Genomic DNA, 17,929 nt, shown 5'->3' on the forward strand with positions numbered 1-17,929 from the left:
CTTTAGTCCCTCTACCCTGTTTTCTGGATCCTATGTCACTGCCATCTTTCTTGCTTTCCTCCCTCATTTAATAGCATATCTTTTAGTTGCTTCATAAGAGTATGTCTTGCAGTACATTTGTTGAGGCGTTGAGTATCTGAAAATGTTTTTATTCTTTCTACCTTCATGCTTGATTGGTAGTTTGACTGGATGTAGAGTTCTAGGTTGGAAATAATTTTCTGCACAGAATATTGAAGGTATTAATTCAGTGTTTTAACTTTTCCTATTATTGGTGAGAAATATGCTCCTGATTCTAATGCTGGATATTACCATTATGTGTTTAATTTTCAGGAGTTCTTTTTTGAGTTGTGTTCCATTCTGTTATTAGTGTCTTGTTATGGAAGGAACATCTTACTTTTCTTAAAACTATATAATACACACACACACATACACATTTTCTCTTCTTCTCTGTGTTTGCCTCTCTATCCTTGGTGGTAGTGTAATGTGTTCTTGTTTGTTTCTTTCCTCCCCTCTTTTGGAATTGTTTATGTTACAGGGCAGGGAGGCAACTCTCATGATACCTGGTATTTCTATTTCCTGAGCTTTTACTTTTCCCTTCCTCATCTCTGCCAAGTTAGTGATCATCTCTCCATTTATTTTATCTTAATTTCTTGTGATTTGGAGTTACATTTATTTTCTGATTGCATCAAAGACAGTTTGTTTTTGTTTCTCATTTTCTTTATTGTTTTGGGGTTATTGCTAAGAAGAGAAACAGAAAAGTTTTACTTCATCTTATACCAGGACATTTGTCAGCCTTCAGCATCTTTCTCTGTTCTCCAGGTGTGAGAGTACAGGGAATTGACAAGAAATTCACTAAATAACTTACTAAAGCATCTTTGGGGAAATTAAGAATGCTTGCGAGAAATGATATAACAGTTTTAAACATCCATGTACCATTCATTTAACACATTTATTGATTATGTATTTTGTGCCAAGCCTTGGGCACAACTCTGGGTATAGAGAAAAGGCAATCTCTGATCTCAAAAAGCTCACTCTCTGGGAGAGGAAGTGAATTAGTACAGTGTGGCAGGTACTGTGAAAAAGGTAAGCATAGACTGCTCAAGGGAACCATATGCAGGAAGCAGAGGAGAGGTTCAAGGAGAGTATTCTAGAAGAGGCAGTGCCTACACTACACTAACGACGAATAGCAGTAACCAGGCCAAGGAAGAGACCTTTGTAAAATGCAATGTTTTGTTAGATTTACAGAGTAAATTTGTGGCCAAAGAAAATGAAGTACAGAGTCTGCATAGTAAGCTTACAGATACCTTGGTATCAAAACAACAGTTGGAGCAAAGGCTAATGCAGTTAATGGAATCGGAGCAAAAAAGGGTGAACAAAGAAGAGTCTCTACAAATGCAAGTTCAGGTATCTAATTTTCCCTCTTTAAAAAAATAAAGACGGGCAGTGGTTGGATGTGTCTTGTGTAGAAGAGAGAGGGTAGCCTATCTTATCCTAATTCTGGAGTGCGGATGAATAATTCTAATTTATCTTCAAGCAGTTGTCACAGTATGGTCTGAATATGTGCTCAAAGATGCCTTCACCCACAGTCTTATGCTTTTTATATTAGATTAGGAACAGTACAATGTATTCTTAATTTCTGCTTTGTAAATTAGCTCTCAGAATAGAATGCCTAATCATTGTTTAAAATGACGCCTTTTGGAATCTAAGAGTGCCTTTTTAAAGGTAAACAGATGTACCTGTAACTCATTTTGTTCATATACATTGGTATATTTAACAGTACACTTTTCCCTCTCCTTTTTGGTTGCTCTCTATGAAAGGATATTTTGGAGCAGAATGAGGCTTTAAAAGCTCAAATTCAACAATTCCATTCCCAGATAGCAGCCCAGGTAATGGTGCTTTCTTATTGCTTGTCATTACTAATAGCTTCCTAGCTGTGTAAATAATCTGAGTGCTTGTTGAGTGCTGCGCACTGGATTAGTAGTTGGGTGACTAGTCAGTAAATCAACTGGATGATCCTAAGTGCTAAGCTCTCTGATAATTACGTATAGTGCTGTAAGAAAACACTACGGAAGAAATCCAAACGTGACTAATGGGAAGGTGGGTTAGAGAGTTTTTAACTTTAGGAGGAAAAAATGTTTATTACCATCCTGTCAGAAAACAGGTGTCAAGAGTGATAGTTTATGTTTTAGAAGTATTCACTAAATATTGACTAGCCATAAGGGAAAATTTTGTATACCCTCAGGTGTTAGCAGTATGTTAACCATAGCTCTCAGGTTATATATGCCAAAGAATCATTTTTAAATTTATACTTCAGTATAGTTTGAGTGTGAAACCTTCCAAAGTTTTCTAGGTGGTATTGTAAAACCTGTTATTCTTTGGCATCATTCTTATGTAACATGATAGATAGGTAGATAGATAGATATAGCTATATACCCTTTAGAATATAAATAATACAACATTAAGAAGAGAAGAAACTTGCAAGTACTTAGCTTGTTTCCATAATATACATACTGTGAATTTCAGTTTCAGTTCTTCAACTTTAAAATTCTAAAAATTGTTTGTAGGAAAAGTAATAGCTTAGAATAGAAGTCATTTTCTGTGCAAAAAGTAGTTTTAACATTAAAAAGTTGTTTTTAACGTTTAGGCAAGTTGAAAATCCCAAAACTTTGAGGTTGCAACCATTTTTTTCTTTTCTAATTGTTTTCTTTGTAGAAACTATAGTCTAAAATTAATTGGGAAAGAATTATATAATATAGGAAAGGGTGTGTGTATATGGATGTATGTAAATTATTAACTCAAATTGGATTGAGATCTTAAGTTATAGATGAGAGGTAGTTCTAGAAAATTTATCAGTAACTTAATATTTAGAGAATGCTGCAAGTACCTTTTGAAAAGTAAAGATGAACACGAGCATTACCAAATGACTTGTTATCTTAATCATGAATGGTATCGTTTCATTATTGGAAATTGCTACTAAGGAAAAGAAGCACATGAATGAAAAATAGCCTTTGCTGCTGTTTTTCCTATTCATGTGTTGCTTGACAGTTACATAGTTTTCAGACCTGTCAACTTACTTTATTAAAAATGTCTTATGATGTGTAATTCCCTAATACTGGCTGTTATTGATCAAATTTACTTTCAGAATATTAGCTGTTATTTAGTGAACATTCATCATGAGCCAGATACTTCCTTAACTTTATATACATTTATTTCTTTTAATTTTTAAAGCTTTATTGTGATGATTATTGTACAACTTTAAAACTTTCTCTTAAGGGCTTTTATGTTGACACTGTTTTTCTTTCTTAGACATCCGCTTCAGCTCTAGCAGAAGAGTTACATAAAGTGTAAGCCTGCCTTTCTGTATTTCTCTTAAAATTGCTTAGTCACCACTAACTGATAGCTGTTAGATTCTACACTTATGACTGACTTTACGTTCTAACTTGTTCAAAAAATACTCTCAAGTAGACTTGGAGCAGCTTTTGCTTTTCTACCCCAAGCATTATGTATTCTGTTTTTATGGCTTTGTCATAAAAAGAGTTGGGGAAGCTTTTTTCCCTTTGGGCTTTAGCAGTTATGTGGAAGAGGTTATTGTGATTTGAGATTAGTGGAAGTTAGTTTTTATGTCTAATAAGTAGTTGTAGCTACTCTGTATCTAACTATATGGTGGTATGCCCAAAATGAAGTTCTTTTTTTTGGTGTGTATTGTATAATTTGCATAGACATGGATCACTTAAGTTTAGAAGACCTGGAATCTGTTTTTCAGATTGCCAGGCTTGTGAGCTTAAATTATTTAACTTCTTTGACCTCAAGTTTTAAAATAGGGGTATGTATTTTAAGGAGTTGTAGTAATGCATGTGACAGTTACTACTAAACTGATAGGGTGTATAGAAAGGGAAGGTACAGTTATGTGAAAAACTACTTAAGTAAGGATGACCATATTGAGGCTTCTAATCCTTTGATTTGTGACTTGACTTCTAAATGTTTATTGAATGTACAAATCTATTTCCTGTTAAAGGATTGCAGAAAAGGATAAGCAGATAAAACAGACTGAAGATTCTTTAGCAAATGAACATGATCATTTAGCAAATAAAGAGGAGGAACTTAAGGTACAGTAATTCTTATAAATGGCTACAGTATTTTATAGTCATTGAATTACCCTGATCTTGTAATCAGTATGAGTGTCTGTGAAGACTGGAAAATACTCTAGATAGAATTCATTTGAAAAGTGTCTATCTCTTTTCTAAACTACAAAATCCTCTTTAGCCCTCTAAGAGGAGAAGTTCAAAGGCCTTTTCTCACATGATATTTATTATTCATAATAATTTGGGAAATATGTTAAATAACAGAAGTTGATGGTTTTCTTTCTGACTTAAGAAACTGTAATTTGAGACCTTTGAGGCCTTTGCTTAGGTAGAAGAGATACATTACAAAACTTCAAATTTAATATTAAATACTTCTAATACTATTTTTCCTTCTTGTTCTAGGATATACAGAATATGAATTTCTTATTAAAAGCTGAAGTGCAAAAATTACAGGCCCTGGCAAATGAACAGGTAGATCTTTATTGCTTTTAAGCATTTACCTTAGAATTACAGTTTGTTTACTTATTTTCATTGGTATTGCAAGCCTTAGTTTTACTCATGTAGATAGTAAACATAATGGTTACTTGTGTTTGGCTGCATGGTGTGTTGTTAAAACCCTCTTCTGTTTGACTATGACTCTCACAACTCACCTAAATGTTACTATATTCATGTTGAAATTAATGTTTGATCCAAGAAATTGATCACTTTTGAGTTATCAGAGAACTCAGTTATAACACTTACGATGTGCTGATTTGTTTTAGCCTTCTGCCATTTAATCAGAAAAGGATATACCTTTTACTAGGATAAAAGTTGAACAGTGAGAAGTACAAAATACTGGACAGCAAAACATATTACTGTAAACGTATGCTGTTGATTTAACTACTTACTCTAAATATATGAAAATATAACTTTAATATGTAAAAATAAGTAAAGAATAGGTTTGAGTGCTTCCTGAGACATGATACAATTCTCATCTCATTTCTAACACAGGCTGCTGCTGCACATGAACTGGAGAAGATGCAAAAAAGGTGATTAAAGTATTGCTGTACATGGGCCATTCATACATTTATGTTCAAGTGTAATTGCAGAAGACATTGCTGCTTATAGCTGATAGTTGTGCACATAATTTATGTAAGCTTTCTGTATATATGAAGTATTTTTTTTTCTCATAGTATTCATGTTAAGGATGATAAGATAAGATTGCTTGAAGAACAGCTACAATGTGAAATTTCAAACAAAATGGAAGAATTTAAGGTGTGTAATTAAACTTGTCAACTCAGCTTTCTTTGAACAACCTTGTATAATTTTCAGTTGAAGTGAATGTAGAAATACTACTTTTTTATATGTGATCACTCTGAAACAGTGTTTCTATAGTTTATTTGGGGACTTGTATGAAGAATTTTATCATAGACTTTTTGCTTTGATTATTTTGACTTACCTGTTTTTATAGTAGACTTTCGATACTTGTTTTGCCCCGACCTTTTCTTTACAGTTTTCATTTGGTAGTTTGAGATGGTTTTATTTGCCTCCATTGTTGGTGTAGTGCTAGTTTCTGGTCATGGTCAAACAGCTTGTGTATTATTGTAAAGCATTCTGATTGCCAGGGTACATCTCTGCATGCAGTAAGATTTGCTTTTTTTTTTTTTTTTTTTTGCTTAATAGGAATCCTGTAAGTACTCACTTATGAAAGCAGGGTTTCCCAGAATTCATTGGCACAAACGATTAAACTCTTTGAAATACACATGAAAGGGTTCTAAGCACAGTGTTAACACTGTTTGGGATAAATCACATGACTGAATTAGGGGGGCTCAGTGGAAACAACTTTTTATAGATCATTGTATATGTACATGATACTCTTACTGTATTCCTGTTCTCTGGAAATATGTTCATTGAAACTGTGAAAAGTGGAGCCTCATGAGATTTGCATTCTTAGGTCAGTACATAATTCACCTGTCACTTTATAAGTACTTACAGTAATAATATGGCTTTGATTTTTTAAAAAACATTCAGATGGTTGCTTTGTTACCTTTTCTGAATAAAACAGTAAATTGAGATTCTTTCTTTTAGATTCTAAATGACCAAAACAAAGCATTACAATTAGAAGTTCAGAAGCTACAGACTCTTGTTTCTGAACAGGTAAGGCTTTTCATGAATTATAAGTTAGAAATATCCAATAGATAACAAGGTCTGATTCTTCTTAAGTAGTAATCCCCTCGTTCATTTTTAGAAATTTTGTTTAAATGTAGATATGTCTTTTAATTGCATTTCTAGTCATCTTGTGCTAATCAAGTCTCTAAATGAAGGAAAATTTAATTTCTCTTCCTAAGAAGAAGCTAATGCTGTTTATAGCATTTTCCAAAAAAAAAAAAAAAGTTTAATAGGATGCATAAGAATAATTTCTTTGATGCATTTGGCTCTCAGGATAATAGTCAGACTTTTGGAGCCTCACTTTTTTCTGTAAAGCAGTGTGGATTCTTAAAAAGAGAATGGGTTTGAAACCTACAACCAGCGCTTAAAAGTAGTGATGTTGATCAAATTGCTTAACCTTTCTAAGACCTCTCATTCCAAGTCTTCTACATTGAGATTTTACTTACATTATAAGCTTGTTAGATTTAAATCGGGGAGTTTATGTATAGTTGAGTCGCCTAGTGCTTTGCATATAGCAGACATCTTAAGCCTTAATTCCTTTCCTTTAGAATATTTATTTTTTTCCATCTCATCTCCACCCTCTATTGCCATCATACTTCTTTCTGTATTTATAGCAAGCCATCAAAACTGTAGCAGCCTGAATAAGCATGGCTCCGTAAACTCGAGCCCCAGGTGATGTCTGTTCTGTGGCTGTTCCTAAGAGTTGCCTTCATACTCTTCTAAATAATTCTTCAAATTCCAGTTTTTAAAAATATTCTAGAAACACTTCGTATTAAAATGAAGGCATGTTTCTCTACTACTGTTAAATTTTGACACATTTTATTAGAAGCTGAAGTATAAGTTATTGCAAACGATATAGCACTTCCTTTAGCAGATGCATGCTTTCTTTTTTACTTTAAAATTCATATCTGTGCAGGTATTGAATTGGTGTAAGTAGCGGTGCCAAATGCTGTGGAAGTATTTTAGAAGTATTTTGTGAACATCTGTTTACTTGTCAAGAATTAATCCATTATTTGTTTTCCTCCCCCCCCAAATATGGTATTTAAGTGCTTTGCATAAACTTTGTATATGCTTTACCCTTTCAAACTAAAGGTAATAGAGGAGAAAATGCTGAACAAATGATGTTTAGTGCATGGACATGACTTCATGCCAGTGTAATGCTCAAATGATGTTTAAGTTTTGTTCTTAAATCTTATTCCTATTTCCTTTTGTTGTTATACAGCTTTTAACAAATAAGATATTTCATCAACTGTAAGATTTTTTTTCTCCTCAGTTTATTATCTCTGAAGTCTGGATGTATCTTAGTCTCTGGTTACAGTTTAAGTGGAGGCATCTTTAATTTTTAGTGTTATGTAAACATTTTACCAGTTGTGAGATGCAACATTGGTGACTTGGATTAGATAAAATATGATAGATATTTTTTGGCTGTGTTAATTCTTACCCAGAAAAGCAGAATGTAGTCCTTTTTTTGAGTTGGTTATCAGAGATTCTGGAACACCTATTTCAATATATAAAGTTTTAAACTTTCTAAAATTCACTTCATGGGAGGTAAAATAAATGCCTAGAAACTTCTGAATCTACCCTAGAATTCCAGTATTAAAGGTGCTGGTAATTCTTAGTTTTAAACAGAGTACCTGGATCTTTTCTTTTCACTTTTATTCTATACTAAAAATGATATTCTTCATCATTAGACAAGAGTAAAACCATTAGCATTAATTTTTTTTATTTCCCCCTTAAGGTAACATGATAGCCTAAGAATTGCCTAGTTTCCTCTAGTTTCTTTCTTTTTGGGGGGGCGTTTGAATTGTATTTTATTAAAAAAAATTTTTTTTTTTGAAGTATAGTTGATTTACAGTTGTGTTTCTGGTGTACAGTAAAGTGATTTATATATATATATATATATTCTTTTTCATATTCTTTTCCATTATGGTTTATTACAGGATATTGAATATAGTTCCCTGTGTTACACAACAGGATCTTGTTGTTTTAATTTCTTTCTTATTGAATCAGCCTTCTGTCTACTATAAAGCTTCTGTGTACTTTTAAATATTCTGTTAACATAACTTTTAGCATGAGATGAATTCTTTTTTTATGAAGAGTAGTTTTATGAAGAACAGTCCACAGAACAAAATTTCATAGCCACATTTTAAATTTTATTTAAAAGAATTATTTGATAAGAGGGGAAACTCATCTTTTAAGATTTGCTCTTTGGTAATTCTTAGAATTTTTCTTCTTGTTCCGAAAGCTCTTTTTTTTTTTTTTTTTTTTAAAGTAGTCTGGAAAGCATATGAATGTGACGTTATGTTTTTGGTTGTCATTGTGACTTCTCTCTCTGATGATCTTAGCAGACCAGAGAACCAGCTGTTTGGTTTTTCCTCTGGTCATTTTTATTGCCAATGCTAGTGAAGGAAGAGATAAAGATTAGCATAATTTTAATTTCTTTCATTTCCACCTTTCTTTAACCCCTTCCTACCCAGCAGTCAGAATTCCAAGTGACAGTTGAGAGATGAACAGTTTAGTTATGTAAAATCAGTCTCTTTGCTCCATGGATTTTTATCCTGGAGGGAAAAATTGAGCTTATTGAAGCACAAACCAATAATGGTGCCAAGTTTTTGTTGTTTCTTTAGGTGTAGGAAGCAGAAAGACAGCAAATATCAGGTAAGGTAACCTGTTTATATACTAGAGAAGAGAAGACTCCATTTGGATGTAGGCCTATGGATAGATCATACAAATAAATCAGTTACTGAGATCTCATTTCTTCAGAATAAAATAATACTTTTTGCAGGGGAAGGTCCTGAGGTGTCTCATTTTTTTTTTGGGCATCTTGACTTTTTAGCAAAGGAACAGCATGACTTTTTACTAGTAGTTTTTTAAGGTTCAAAGATAAAGATTATTAAGTAAAAACTGTAGCAGTAGGAAGTTTTTTTCTTTTGCCCTGCAGCCTGGTTCTGTTTTATTGCAGAATAATTCATTGTTGTATGATGTAGTTTTGAAAGTCATCCAGGGAGGAGAAAATTGGATTGGATTAGATTAATAATGTATAAAGGTAAAATATTGGATAGATAACTAAATTGGGTCGATTTCATGCAATTGAACATTCAGTGAGCAGTTGACCAAGAGTACTTGTTAAACTGTAACCTTGTTAAAGGATATTCATTCCGTTAAATTTTTACTAATGGAGAGTATGCTAGGTACTGTGCTACAATGCTAAGGCTACAGAGATGAACGAGACTTGGTTCTTGCCCCAAGAATATGGTTTAGTGTGGAGATAGGTGTACACACAGAAAAGTGTGATGAATAAAATTCTTCTTTTGAAAAATTTTTAAACTGTGTACAGGTTTAGAGGAAGAGATAATTCTATCTGAAGGAGAGTAAGGGTGAAGAGGTGCCACAGAGAGGGGACAGCCAAACCTGATTTTGAAAAATAGCCAAGAGTTTGCTGAACAGCTAAGGGGCAGTCCAAACTGAGGGGATACAGTGTTAAAAGTCATGGCAGTGTGGCCGAATTGGCATATTCAGAGCATATTGGCATATTGTGGAAGTGCAAAGTATGAGGTGTTAAGGGGAAGAGAAAGATTTGCTAGGGCCTAATCATGAAGGACTTTGTAGGCTGTGTAAGGACCATGAGCTTGATCTAGAATGTGGGTATGCTGCTGAAGGATGTTGAAAGGATGAATCAGCATTTTGTCTAGTATTTTAGATGGGTCATTCCGGTAACCATGAGGTGTTTGAATTTATGTGGTAGTGAAGTATGCAGTACTAAAGGTGTAATACAGCTAAATGATCAAGCTGCGTATAACTAGGACTTAATAGTGTTGTCTTTTTTAAAAAATTGAGATACAATTGACATTTTAATTTCAAGTGTGCAACATAATGATTCTACATTTGTGTTACTGTGAAATGATCACAGTAAGTCTAGTTAATGTCTGTCACCATACATAGTCACCTACTTTGTATTGTTTTTATGTGAGATGACATGCATCAAAAATAAAGATGGACAAAAGCCATCTTGATGAAAGATTTATAAACTTACTGCATGGTTTATTTTTCACAATTTATAAACATGATTTAATGTACTTTTGACAGCTCCTATCTCCTTTCTGATGGTAGGAAAGTTTTTTTTTTTCCCATTCGGAAGTTCTCCTGTACCTTTCACAATGTAGTCCTTATGAACTCTAGAGACAGGGAGAAGAATTAGGGTATTGTGATATTTGAGATGAGTAAAGCTGAGGACCTAACCTAAGACATTGAAGAAAAGGGGGTTAATTTTTAGAAATATGTTATAAGTGGAATCTTATGACTTGGATTTGGTAATGGAAAAATTAATAGTATTTGTGAAAAATGGTTGTAATAAAATTGGAAAAAAATTACGAAGCCAGCAAAATTAGGAGAAAGCAGGTAGGGAATGGGATGGGTAGAAGAGAATGTTGAAGGGAAAAAGACCCCAAACCTGTTTTGTCAGGTTGCTTAGCTGCCTGAAGACATAGGAATGCTGAGGGGGAAACCTTGCTTCTGGACACATAGTAAATTATAACATTGAGGACTTTGTAAAGTCTTTGTAAAGTGTATGGGGGGGATGCTAGAAGGATGGGTGAATGGTTGGGATCAGCTCACATGTCATGTTTTAATGTAACAAGGAGAATACGTTCTTGTGTTGCTTCTGCACTTTACAATCAATTTTATTTTTTACTTTTATAAATTTATTTATTTATTTATTTTTGGCTGCACTGGGTCTTCGTTGCTGCACGTGGGCTTTTCTCTAGTTGCAGTGAGTGGAGGCTACTCTTCTTTGCAGTGTGCGGGCTTCTCATTGCAGTGGCTTCTCTCATTGCAGAGCACAGGCTCTAGGTGCGTGGGCTTCAGTAGTTGTGGCACACAGGCTCAGTAGTTGTGGCTCGCGGGTTTAGTTGCTCTGTGGCATGTGGGATCTTCCTGGACCAGGGATCGAACCGGTGTCCCCTGCATTGGGAGGTGGATTCTTAACCACTGCGCCACCAGGGAAGTCCCTACAATTAGTTTTAAAACATTCTGTATATTGGCTTAGGTGGTGGGTATGTGAAATCTACATGTTAAAAATTCATTGAATTGTACACAGGATTTGTGCACTTGCCTTATATGTTAGTTTAAAAAAAAAAAGGGAACAAAGCCTCCTTCTTGACCTGCAAGGCCTTAGAGCCTTGGCATTTTAGATTTGAAGAATTAATGTAAAGGAGGGGCAAATTCTCTTCTTATCCTTAATACTTCCTTTATAGTAATTAAAAACACACAAGGGACTAGTTCATTTTTGCCAGCCCATTTTATACTTCATCTTTTTCTGTGTCTTTTGTGTAGCCTCGTCTTTTCTGTCTTGTGTTTTCTTTTCTTTTTTTATAAATTTATTTATTTTATTTTTTAAAATTTTTGCCTGCGTTGGGTCTTCATTGCTGCGCACAGGCTTTCTCTAGTTGTGGCGAGCCCGGGCTACTCTTTGTTGCGGTGTGCGGGCTTCTCATTGCGGTGGCTTCTCTTGTTGGAGAGCACGGGCTCTAGGCATGTGGGCTCAGTAGTTGTGGCACACGGCCACAGTTAGTTGCTCCACGGCATGTGGGGTCTTCACGGACCAGGGCTCAACCCATGTCCCCTGCATTGGCAGGCGGATTCTTAACCACTGCGCCATCAGGGATGCCCCATCTTGTGTTTTCTGAATTCAGTAATTCTTTAACTATTAGCAGTCTTCAAACATGGATTATCTTCCTAAATTTTGTATCTAATTAATACTAATAGAATTCCATTTCTGAAGTAGTTTTACCTCATGCAAACTTGGTAAAATTAATCTTATTTTTTTTTCTTTTTTGGTGATTTTATTTTAGCCTAATAAAGATGTTTTGGAACAAATGGAAAGATGGTAAGAGATTAAATTTTTAAAAAATATTTTGATGACTCATTTCTACCAAGTTTGAGATAGCAGAATTATTAACTATATTAATATAAATTCTTAAAATTCTCTTTGTACTTCATAATGGAAGAGAGTGGTGTACTATTGATTGATTTGGAATTACATTAAGTTTGTGGGTGTCATGTGTGGCCATGATTTATTTGTTTAGGCTAGCATGTAGGCATGCATTACTTGAATACATTTTAGTTATTGGTAAAGAGGGGCTACCCTTGGACCATGACCAAAGATCCTTAGAAACCTGTCTAGAATTGAAAGTTTATAAGGAACAATGGGCATAGGAGTTGATCCATGTAAAGTATTTATTTAGAAATCATATCATTTTCTTTGAAAAATAGTTCATACATGTGTTTTAAATTTATAATTTCAGCATTCAAGAAAAAGATGAGAAGTTGAAGACTGTAGAAGAATTACTTGAAACTGGACTTATTCAGGTGGCCACTAAAGAGGAAGAACTGAATGTAAAGAATTTTGTATATTTGTTTTCCTTATGATTATTCAGTGAACATGAAGCAGTTTTACTGTAACGTGTAATATTTTTCCCATACCTTTTATTTACCCACATTTTATGAATTTATATGGTGTCCTTTTTTCATTAAATTTAAGATTTTTTTATAAATACAAAAATGTGTAGTTACCTATAGCATTCACTGCCTTAATGAAGTAGATATTATTGTTATGGTTTGTAATATATGCTCCCCCACCTCCACCCATGCCTGAATTATAACCAAACAATAACTAGTTACAAGAATAACTAGTGGACTTGATAAGTTCATGAAATAGTATTGGAGGCCATAGAATGGAGAGAATGCAGTTTTATTTTATGATTATCATTAGCCTTAACTAACTTAATTTGGATAGGATTGCTGGAAGAAATAAGGTAAAAGGTGTATTTGATTTTAGAGAGAGAAGTGACTTGACAAGTGGTATACTGTGTGGTTTTCAGGTTGTGGAAACATAGGTAGAAATACTTGTGAGGATAATTGAACTAAAGTCCATTTGGCTAGCTCTGGAAGTTGCAGAATTGTAGACATACAGAGCAACTGAGATTTCTGGGCCTTCAGAGAGGAAAAGAAGCAGCTAGAGAAAAATGAGAAGCTAGCTTTTTTTTGGAAAATAAAAGTATGTTGTGCTTATGTGTCTTTGAAAAAGGCAATAAGAACAGAAAATTCATCTCTGACAAAAGAAGTTCAAGACTTAAAGGCCAAGCAAAATGATCAGGTAATATATTTAGTAGATCCTGCAACCATTCTCTTTTAAACGTTGGGCAAACCTGTTATCAAATATAGCAGCAAGCCTTTTTTTGTTCCTCCCTTCTCCAACATGGAATTTGTCAATTAGAGTTTTAATCTGTGAATGATTGGTGACTTGATTGTCAGTAATAGAAGCTGCAATTTATTAAATGCTTACTTTATGCCAGGCACTGGATAGAGTATTCTAGGTAGGATGTCATTGCTTGTTACTATAGTGATAAAAGGTTTTGAATATACATATATAAAGTAAGACTCTAAATAATAGTAAAAGAGGTTACCTGAAGTTAGGAAATTTCCTATTTTCTCCTTATCTGGTTAGAATCATTGAGTCAATAATTTTAATATTTATCTATTGGTTTTTCTTTTGACCTACACTTACCATAAGTAGCTTTAAAGCTACTTACTTTCAAAGTGCTTTTCATTTTCATAATTATGACATTTAAAAAAATCTAGAAAGGATTACTTCCCAGGTTTACTTTTCCCGGGTTTTGGTGTAGTGGAAAATTTAAAGAACAACATACTTTTCTGTTTATGACCCATTTATATTTTGAGCAAATTACCAAGTAGGATACCTTCCTATTTCTAGGTTTCCTTTGCATCTCTAGTTGAAGAACTTAAGAAAGTGTAAGTAATGACATTATTAAACTGGTCTTTTTCTTTTGGTCCAATTTTATTAGTGCTCATAAATCTTGTTTTATTGTGCAATTAAGATGGCTAGGAGTTTTCATTGCTGGAATAAGGAGACTTAGCTGTGCTTTCCCAGTGCAATGTGATTGTTAAAAAATCAATTTCCATGCTTGACTCCATTTATTAACTTGTGGCATCAAATTGTTAATTTTCTGTTTCTGCACCAGGAACTGTTAACGAACAGGTTATATTGGATAGAGATCAGTTCCTTGTATGTGTTGTTTTCTTGAAGTGTCTATAAAGTTTAATGCCATAATTGTATGTAAGTTTTGCCATAGCTTTCAGAGCCCTAGAAACCTATATTGTTGAGAGGAGCTCAATTCTCCCTAGTATTCTTTGGGGTGCAAATCTTATATTCCCTGTGCACTTTGGAAACATGTCACCAGCTTCTCCTTGCGTGCATAGGCTTCAGCCATCTGGTAGTTACTGCTTAATTCTCATTTAGGAAGAGCTTTAAGTATTTTTTTCCCCTTCTGTCTGCAAAATATGGTTGCTCTTTTACTTAAAATGGGAAGAGTTGATTTGGTGAGCCTATTCATGATTTGGTACTATTTTTATATCTTAGTTGGTATATCTTGATGATTTCGCCCCAAGTTTAATATTGCATTTCTTTATCTAAGGATCCATGAAAAAGATGGAAAGATCAAGTCTGTGGAAGAGCTTCTGGAAGCTGAACTTCTCAAAGTTGCTAATAAGGAGAAAACTATTCAGGTATTGAGAGAGAGAAAACTTACGTTTTGCTTTTTTGTTTATCAATTTTAGTGAATACCATTTAATTTCATGTGTTTGTCTATACATTGCATTTTATGTCAATTTCTGTGTTTCCATTGTCCAATCTTGTCTGTTTTGTCATTGTCAAGGATTTGAAACAGGAAATAGAGGCTCTAAAAGAAGAAATAGGAAATATCCAGCTTGAAAAGGCTCAACAGGTAAAAATCCCAGAGCCATAGCATGACAGATTCATTAGTGTATGTGTATTAATGAACTATTTGGTTTTTTTCTTGTTACTCAGAAGAAAACTTTTAGTAGTGTGCTGTAAGTATATTGGGTTATGTGCTTTTTATTATTTTTGCCTGATTTGAGAAAATGTTCTTAATATTTTAATCAACATATCTTTTAACTGTTTAAAGTTTTTTTCTGGAAAGTTTTCTGTATTAATGTTTCATTTTAGTTTGCCACCTTAAAAAAACAAAACACTTTGGTAAACCTTTTTTTTTTTAACTGCATGTTCCAAAATATTTTGTTATAGACTATGTATTGCTCAACCTTTGGCTATAGAATAAAGTACAGATTTCATTGGGGGATTTCAGAGGTAGATGTGGTTACTGGAAATAGATGGGTGGTTTTGGTGAATATAATCTGATAAGGTTTGATTGAGAAAAGTGGTGAGATTGCATGGAAGAGATGATTCATTCATTCGTCCAACCAACAGATTCATTCAGCAATATTTTATTCAGTTCCTCCTACTTATCAAAGTACTATGTTAGTGGTTGGAGATAATGTGTTGAATGAAATAGGGTATGAGGAAAAGATTAAACTCTTAATATAGACTGAGAGTTCAGGAAGGTCTCCTCCTGAGGAACTGACATTTAAGCGAAGATCTGAAGGGACTGTGAGAAGGCAGTGGGGAATAAAAGGTACTATTGAACTGTGTGTGGTAAGAAGAGGAGATTAAAGGACAGTATGGAGTACTGTTGAGTAGTTGGCCTTGAAGACTGGGAAGAAAAAGCGCTCTGACAAGGTAGGGAGGTATGTGGACAGTTAATATTCTAATTTTCACAATTTAAAAAAGTATCACATTGTTTAGACTTATTCATAACCATATTCCTTGTCTCTTCTACCCCCCCCACCCCCATTTTTAATTTATTACTGTTACTGTCATTGGAGTCAAGAGAAGGTGAAATCAAGTCATCTCATTTTGGCTAGGTCTTTGTAATTTGAAGTGTGCACATTTTAAGGTTTACCATAAAGCCTACTAAGGTAAACTGAAAAGATTATGAATTGCTTTTTTTCTGCTTCTTTCTTTATATTTTAGTTATCTATCACTTCTCAAGTTCAAGAACTTCAGAACTTGTAAGTACCATTTGCCTCATTTCCCTTTAATATCTCTCTTCCACAAGTTAAATATAATTATAATGACAATCATAGCTCCTTTTTATTTGATTTCAAGTAATATTTTAAAGAACATCAAATTATATCTCACAAAGGCCTCAAAGTCTTAAATTTTTCATTAGGATTTAACCTGTAGGTTTTTTGATGGGAATGGGGATAGAGTGGAAGTCTTATTTTTCTGCTTTATAATCTGAATGTGACCTTCAACTGACATGTTGCTCTTTGCCCATTTTAATAGCCACTGTGAAACTGGTTATATATTTCATACCCAAACTAGTTGTGATAAGCTAAATTTGCTGGTATTGACTTAAACAGGGTGTTAAGGGGTGGGAGTAGAGCTGCTGCTTAATTTGATATCTCCAAAATCTTATATGCCTTTATACTTAAAATATTTATTTTTTAGTTTATTTAATCAGTTTGGGTTATGAGTACAACCTAAAATACACTTTTCCAGTCTCTAGTATTTTTGCTTTGTTTAGTCATGTAACATTTTCATTGATAGTTCTTAACTTACTGTTAGATTAAAAGGAAAGGAGGAACAGATGAATACCATGAAGACTGTTTTAGAAGAGAAGGAGAAAGACCTAGCCAATAGAGGGAAATGGTTACAGGTGAGAAGTTAAAAACAATAGTAAACACCTTTTTTATACTTGAGTATCACTTTTATTTAGACCTATTCTTTTTCAGGATCTTCAAGAAGAAAATGAATCTTTGAAAGCTCACGTTCAGGAGGTAGCACAACATAACTTGCGAGAGGTATAGTATTAACAGATTACCAGCATATTTTATAAAACATGAGGAATCTTTATTTTACTGTACTAGGAAATAAAGAAGTTAATATGTTCTCTGAGTTTTTTGCCATAAAAATTACTGTTGTATTGTTGTTTTGTTGTTGATAAAATAAGTTAACTTTTATCCCTGTCAAGTCTACTACTGCCTCATTTGTCAACCTAAGTCTGGAAAAATTTCCTCTCTTTACTTTTTCAGATGGAGTCTTATTCTCATTTTTAAGTGTCTGTGTTTAATTGGTGTATTAATCTCTATTTGTATTAACAAATAGATATTAACAATTAAGTTAAATAAAGAAAATCCATTCTTTGTTTTATGAATGGCCCAATCTTAAATTTACCACATATAATTGTGCTTTTATTTTCCTGGTGAGTGATTCTATAGATAATATATTGTAGAACCTGATCTTTTTGATGTTATAATTAAAAATGTGAATCTGTTTCTTAGGCATGTTCTGCCTCACGATTTGAAGAACTTGAGATTGTGTAAGTATACTTTTAGCCAGCATTTTAAAGAGGAACTTCTCAATATTTTCTAGACTGTCCTTGAATATTATGATGAGTTTCTTCTAAGTTATTAACTTTCTTGTTAAGTAGAAATTATAGTCCAGGGGCAAATAAGTTAAATCTCTGTTTGGTATAATAAAACAGAGGCCTTTCAAATGCTTTCTGATACCTAGAGACTTTATCTTTTCCAGATCCTTCAAATGCATTTTCTGAGATACTCTTTCTGCTAATATAGACTGGTTGGTTTTATTTAAGTTTTCTCTCTCTCTCTCTTTTTAAATGAAGTATGTAATGATTATAAAGAGAGGTTAAATTTATTTCAAATCAAAATCATTTTTAGTATTTGAAAGAATAACATCTCTGAATTAACCAGAAGATAATCTTAGCCATAATCTTGATAATGAATATTGAATCTTTCTA

At 33.5% G+C, this 17,929-nt stretch overlaps 1 protein-coding gene across 14 annotated transcripts in view; it reads left to right on the top strand.

Moving 5' to 3' along the window:
- Nucleotides 1-17,929, top strand: part of KTN1 (kinectin 1) — a 120,187-nt gene that overhangs the window by 72,441 nt on the left and 29,817 nt on the right. For 13 of the 14 annotated variants that reach the window (XM_057542444.1, XM_057542451.1, XM_057542448.1 and 10 more), the window contains exons 11-28: nucleotides 1,238-1,404; nucleotides 1,818-1,886; nucleotides 3,307-3,344; nucleotides 4,016-4,106; nucleotides 4,485-4,553; nucleotides 5,073-5,110; nucleotides 5,255-5,336; nucleotides 6,150-6,218; nucleotides 12,080-12,114; nucleotides 12,533-12,623; nucleotides 13,315-13,383; nucleotides 14,002-14,039; nucleotides 14,723-14,813; nucleotides 14,963-15,031; nucleotides 16,138-16,175; nucleotides 16,735-16,825; nucleotides 16,902-16,970; nucleotides 17,451-17,488. In XM_057542444.1, the coding sequence (XP_057398427.1) occupies nucleotides 1,238-1,404; nucleotides 1,818-1,886; nucleotides 3,307-3,344; nucleotides 4,016-4,106; nucleotides 4,485-4,553; nucleotides 5,073-5,110; nucleotides 5,255-5,336; nucleotides 6,150-6,218; nucleotides 12,080-12,114; nucleotides 12,533-12,623; nucleotides 13,315-13,383; nucleotides 14,002-14,039; nucleotides 14,723-14,813; nucleotides 14,963-15,031; nucleotides 16,138-16,175; nucleotides 16,735-16,825; nucleotides 16,902-16,970; nucleotides 17,451-17,488 (1,252 nt within the window). The remainder of the gene's footprint in view (nucleotides 1-1,237; nucleotides 1,405-1,817; nucleotides 1,887-3,306; nucleotides 3,345-4,015; nucleotides 4,107-4,484; nucleotides 4,554-5,072; nucleotides 5,111-5,254; nucleotides 5,337-6,149; nucleotides 6,219-12,079; nucleotides 12,115-12,532; nucleotides 12,624-13,314; nucleotides 13,384-14,001; nucleotides 14,040-14,722; nucleotides 14,814-14,962; nucleotides 15,032-16,137; nucleotides 16,176-16,734; nucleotides 16,826-16,901; nucleotides 16,971-17,450; nucleotides 17,489-17,929) is intronic. The other variant, XM_057542446.1, reaches the window with a different exon arrangement.

Source organism: Balaenoptera acutorostrata, chromosome 3 (assembly GCF_949987535.1).
Source record: "Balaenoptera acutorostrata chromosome 3, mBalAcu1.1, whole genome shotgun sequence".
Taxonomy (NCBI): domain Eukaryota; kingdom Metazoa; phylum Chordata; class Mammalia; order Artiodactyla; family Balaenopteridae; genus Balaenoptera; species Balaenoptera acutorostrata.